This window comes from Pteropus vampyrus, unplaced genomic scaffold (genome assembly GCF_000151845.1).
Source record: "Pteropus vampyrus isolate Shadow unplaced genomic scaffold, Pvam_2.0 Scaffold202, whole genome shotgun sequence".
Taxonomy (NCBI): Eukaryota; Metazoa; Chordata; class Mammalia; order Chiroptera; family Pteropodidae; genus Pteropus; species Pteropus vampyrus.
This window is the reverse complement of record NW_011888983.1, coordinates 398,519-404,518: the sequence shown is the minus strand read 5'-3', so window position 1 is coordinate 404,518 and position 6,000 is coordinate 398,519. Positions and strand designations below refer to the sequence as shown.

The window sequence follows — 6,000 nt, the reverse complement described above, 5'->3', positions numbered from 1 at the left end:
GTTATTCTTTCATCATAGTTATATGTTAAGTTTGTAACATATAAACACATTGGGCAACCTGGGAGTCATGTATCAATGAAATTTAATTATCATACCATCAACAAAGGCAGAAGATTGAAAACCCAATTTGAGTGCTACGAAAGAGGTAAAACAAAAGATGACCATTAAAGTAAAACATAATAGAGGTGTAGAAATAATGTTAGATGACCAGTTTTCTGAGTGAAAATGTCATTTCAAACAAATTTATTTCTTTGCTTCATGAGAAAGAGCATTCTAACAGCAGTGTAGCCAGCATACAATCACAATGCTGTAGAACAGTAAATAAGCATGAGCTTTAAAAAATTACAGGGCAGACAAGGGGATGGTAAACTGTTAAACTTATGAAATAGAGTCCAACAAAGTAGTAATAGTGTGTGGGTCTCACCATGGGGTTATCAGTTGAGTAGGCCTTTCACGGTATTAATTATAATAACAGAATGGAAACATATCAGTTGAGACTAAATATTTTCATGTATTTGTTTTGGTAAACTGCAACTAACTTTACAAATCCCAATATTCCCCTCAGTCAGCACTGGTGCTTCAAGTTTAGATTGTTAAAGAACTTATTTAAAGTTAGTGACACTGATTTGAAGATTTGCCATACAATGGATTGTTTTGAAGGAAATTTGTTATTTCTTCGAGAAAAAAATGTGTAAGAGTATCTTCTAGGATTTTAATTCTTAAAGTTGACTATATTATGGGTAGCGATTAAAAAAAAGTTAATACTTAAATATTGCAGACATTCAATAATTGTTGAATGGAAGAATGGATAGATGGGTGGATGGATAAAGGGTCTTAAAGCTTTATCCATTAAATCTGGTGAAGAAATAATTTCTAGTGGGAGCTAAGGTCTAAAATCTAAAACGAAATATCACAAGGGTGTATTCCTGATAGTCTAATACTAGTGAATATCTTATTTAAGCAGCTGAAACAATAAACAATCACTTATTTATATGCTTATATGTATAAGAAACCTTAGGCTCACAAAAAAATATACATGTTTTAAAACAAATCTAAGGCACACAAAATACTAAAACGAGTCAATGAATTACCCTATTTTACATATTCAAAAGCGGAAATCTACTTGTACAAGATGATGGTCTATCAATGGACATTTTGTTATTTACAATCCCTTCATATTCCTTTACTTGGATTAGTCAAAAGCTTGAAACTGATACTTTGCACCATATATTATTTTAATATAAGCTATAACGAGTTTTTCTTTAGAGAGCTTGCTGGAACTTTTGCACCAAAATTGTGAATGTTAGAGGTTGTGGGCTTCCTATGGCATTTCCAAGGGAGAAGCACCATTAGGTTTTCCATACTCCCAAGGAATCTGACACTTTGAATGTTATAGCACCTCTGCATTTTAACAAAATCAAGTATTTCATTAAAATTTTTTTCTTATTCAAAACATTTGGTTTGGGCAATCGTTTTTGTTTTTCTATGAATCGAAAAAGTCCTAGGAAAAAATAATGGGAGGACTAAAATAAATGCCTATTTTCCTGTTACCTGGAACACAGGCAATTATCAGAAGAGGAATTATCATTCTTCCAAAACTAATATGCTTAGATAAACTATTTTGGATTAGCTCTTAATGGGCAGGACTAAACTTATAATACCAATCCTATTGTTTGATTGGGGTGTTATGATGATAGGGATTTTTTCCCCCCAAAATATTTCTACAGAAATTTTATTCTTATTCTGTATCAATGACTTTCAGAACAAATAAGGCAATTTGGGATGGGTAGAGTTTTTACTACTCAATTTTTGTATTTTATCACTTTGACACTTTAGAAGCATTTGACTCTTCTGAATCCTATTATGTCCCATCTCCTTTTGAAAACACCCTTCATGGATTATATTGAGAAAGCTAGGATGAAAGTAAATGGGAGCCATTGTTGCTTGATAAATCAGAAGAGACCACTCTTACTTAGTTCCAAAGAAAATGTTAATCAGTATTGGTGATATGCTGCCAAATTCCAATTTTAGAGATAATTAACAATTTTTGCATGATCTATTTTATGTGAGTAACTAATATTTGAATGAAAAAGGACACATTAAAAAAACACAAACCATATACATGATTAGAATACATATTTCAGTTAACAAGATGGAACTCTACACAGCAATAAATGATTTCTCTTGTATGCAAATATGCACAAACAACAGACAATAGGATTCTTATACTATACTATTTCAAGTTACTTTTAAAAATAGAAAGTGCTTTTAAAATATATATTTACAATCTATGAACAGCCTCCAACCATTACTAACGATAATGAATTATTTTATACAGGAGAGATATTTTAAGAGAGAAAACATTTCATTGGTTTACTTCAAAGGAATATGTCGATTTTCTAGCAATGATTGGAAGATGTTGGAACAATGGCACCATGAAATAATAATTCAGCTTATTTTTAACTGTGTGGATGTGGTTAAGCACCAGGAGCTGTGTAGAGTTAACACTGTGTATCTTGATTACATCATAACATATGACCTGTTAAAATCCTCTAAAAATGACTCTTTTTCATAGTAAACAGACTTAATTTAAAGCACCAACTGAGTGATTCTATCAAGGTTAACACCTAACCAAAACATTTCTTTATGTATTTAAAACTATAAAACTTTTATTTTTGCTTAAAATGTGCGCCTTCTACCAATTGTCAAAATATAGTCACAGTTAAGAAATACCCACCCTATTTTTTTTTTTTACCTCAGCCTTCAAATGGGTGAGATGAAGATATAGTAAACGACAACATGACTTTCTTTTAACAGCACCTTGAAAAAATACACTGCACTAGCAAAGGCATTAAGAAAGGGAGAAAAGCCTTCAGACCCAATGGTTATAGGGCCCTGCAACATGTGTGAGAGCATAAGGGGACACAGTGACAACATTATCATGGGTTAATGTTAATGCTTTATGAGAAGGAATTTGGTTCAATTCATTAACTTCAGGAGACAGTTCAGGACCCTCATTAGCTGCCTGATCTTTCTGCTCTGAGGCCTTGGTTTTCTTATTTTTAGCTTCTTTAGCCTCGAATTTAATCTTGTTTAGTTCAAAACCGTGTTGGGGCTTATTCAGGTTTTTGTGCTGGTAGAAGACAAGGGAGAGGCGTGTAGGATGATTCCGGTTTGGGTGTTCAACAGGAGTTGTAGCATGAAGCTCTCGCCGGGCACACTCAATCAAAACAGAGCCATGAGCGGGTGCTATCGCCACCCCACCAATATTGGCATCCAAGAAGATGTGCTCACTGTCGGACCAATACTCATCAATGTGGGGTAATTTCTCCTCAGCAGGTGACAGGGGGTCGTCTGATAGGGGGTCATCTGATAGAGGCTCATCTGCTTCAGAATGCTGCTCATCTTCTTCCATCAGAGAGGAAGCAAGTTCTGGAGGAGAGGTGATGAATGGGGGCTGCTGGTTTGGTTGATTAGAAGTTAGCTGCTCAGATGAACCAGTGGGAGGCTCAGAATAAACCAGGGAATCTGACATGGGAGTAGACAAGGTGGGAAGAGGGCCCACTTCATCAGGCTGTGCGATTCCAGTGCATTCCCCAGCAGCAGCATTAGCACCACTGTGTCTTGCAGAAGGCATTGTGCAGTGGGGATTGCTACTTCTTTCTGAAAACCCGTACGAAACTGATGCACCGTTCTTAAAAGGAGATGTTGTGGTCGAAGCAGTCTTAGGCAACCAGGAGAGGCCTGGAGATAAGTTTGCCTCTTTCACTGGGTGAGGAATGGATGGGGTCAGTGAATAGGTTTTTGTGTTGTCCAAACCTTTGAAGATAAAATTGGGTTCAGATTCACTTTTTATTTCGGGTTGCAAGGTCTCAGTTTTATTCCCTAAACAGAGAAAAGGACACCAAATGTGAGGATAAGTACAAACTACTTTGGTAGTTGTTGTCTTTAAAGACTATTTTTTAAAAGCAGTACAAAGAATAATATAACAAAACAATGATGATGGCAATGTTGGTCAGTTTTGTTGTATTTACTTTATCAAACATGCACGAATACATTAATAATTGGATATAGTTTGGTATGCTTTATCACTCAATAATTTTCCTTAAAGAATTCTTCCCTTTCAAAATAATCATAAATAAATGCACAGATTTAGCCAAATGGATGCCCACTATTTAAAATAATAATGACCTAATTGGCTATGAAGTAAATATTAAAGCCATATATTGGAATAAAATGCAGGTAATAATATGATGACATAGAGCAATATTTAACTACCCAAAGAGATGTTTAGATTTTAGGTAGTGTATGATCTCATATTCAAAAAACTAAAAATAAATAATAGTTTATAAATATTTCTCCATAATCAAAGCATCATAACTGGCAAAGTAAATTATTAGGCAAAGGGAAGTCACATAAAATTTTAGTTGAAAATAAGTCTTCTGTAACCCTGAAAAATACATGCATTTAAGCTTGTTTCTCATTGGGTAGGGTAGATCGTTATTATCACATTGGCCAAGGTGGGTAGCTGCTCAGACGTACCCACACAAACATCACATCAAATGGAAAAAACATTTTTGGTGAGAACATTCTCCCTGTTTTGAAGTGCTAAAAAAAAATCTGGGAAGTGCAAAAGCAGGGAATTTTAGGACCAAAAAATAGAAAAAATGGCCATATTTTAAAATAACAATATAATAGCAAACATCTAATTCAGAAGATCTGCAATTTCTCCTTCAGTTGATACACCCTGGAGATACAATAGTTTTCATTTCTAAAGAGAACTTATACAAAGGACTCAAGGAGTAGTACATCAAAAAAACTCGTGCTACTATCTGTAGCTGCATCTATTATTATAGAGGTTAAGTTGTCAACAAATATAAATCATGGAAAGATTATAATAGTGACAAGTCTTTTACTGAGTTGGATAACACTATGAAAAAAAGTTCTTAAAGGTAGAATTACAAAAGGATGAGAGCCAAATATAGTGCATATAGCTACTAATAAGGCATATGTTATTTTAAAAATAGCATGTAAAGATACTATCTATTGAGGAATGACACCAAGTTGAAAATAATATGACTGCTGTTAACAAACAGCATGGAACTAGATATGTAAATCTTAAAATAAACCTAAATAAATATCTGTTAAATGGAGCTACAAGCAAAAAGGAATAATCTCCTTGCCTTTCCTCTTCACTATCTCTTTAATGAATCTTTCTTTCCCAGCATTGTTTAAATGTCTGGACTGCCATTTCTCTCATCTTAAAACAAACAAACTCTCGTCTAAATATAAAAACCAAGGAAGTTAAGGAACATCCTCTAATTCTAAGTTTGAATACCAGTATAAATTCATGGTGTAGTTTTCTCTTTAGGCTCCTTGGAGAAATGGCTGATTTTAGATATGGGGCAGGATTATATAAGATGAGACTGGAACATCTTGTTAGAACATAATCTAAGCAAGCTATCAAAGACAATCGGGGTTATGATAACAAAAATTCAGAAATCAGCTTCATAGGTTTCTACTGACTAAAGACGGGACAATTTGAGGATCGTTTTTAAAAAGCATTTTCAAATTTAGTTGGAAAAAACCCTACTTAATATGCACTGAAATATAAACTATGTTTTTAAAAAACCATGAGATTAAAATATCAATTAAAAAAAAAAATTGGCCCCCCTTGGAAATTGTTTGGGACTTACTTTATTCTGAAAACTTGTGAATAAAATCAAATAGCTAAGTGTTTGTTCTGATTTCTCTATATGAACCATACTTCAGAATTAACAAATTATGGACAAGGACAATATTTTTTTTAAAAAAGAAAATCGACTAACAAATGGAAAAAGAATGACAGACTTTCTTACTTCTAACAAAGAATATGGAGTATGATTATAAATTTTTCTAAAACCATTAGGTAAAAAGCTGACAGGAAACATTATAATCAGTGAATCAGTTTGATAACACCTGACACACAGATCAGTCTCAACATCACGAAAGGAGATACCA

General features: G+C 33.7%; 1 protein-coding gene across 3 annotated transcripts in view; it reads right to left on the bottom strand.

Annotated features, from left to right (window-relative positions):
- Positions 1-216: 216 nt before the first annotated feature.
- The window catches only part of TET1 (tet methylcytosine dioxygenase 1), a 105,258-nt gene continuing 99,474 nt past the window's right edge, over positions 217-6,000 (bottom strand). The window contains exon 12 of one of the 3 annotated variants that reach the window (XM_023537831.1): positions 217-3,885. In XM_023537831.1, coding sequence (XP_023393599.1) covers positions 2,873-3,885 — 1,013 coding nt within the window. In that variant the 3' untranslated portion in view covers positions 217-2,872. The remainder of the gene's footprint in view (positions 3,886-6,000) is intronic. The other 2 variants (XM_023537832.1, XM_011372145.2) reach the window with 2 other exon arrangements.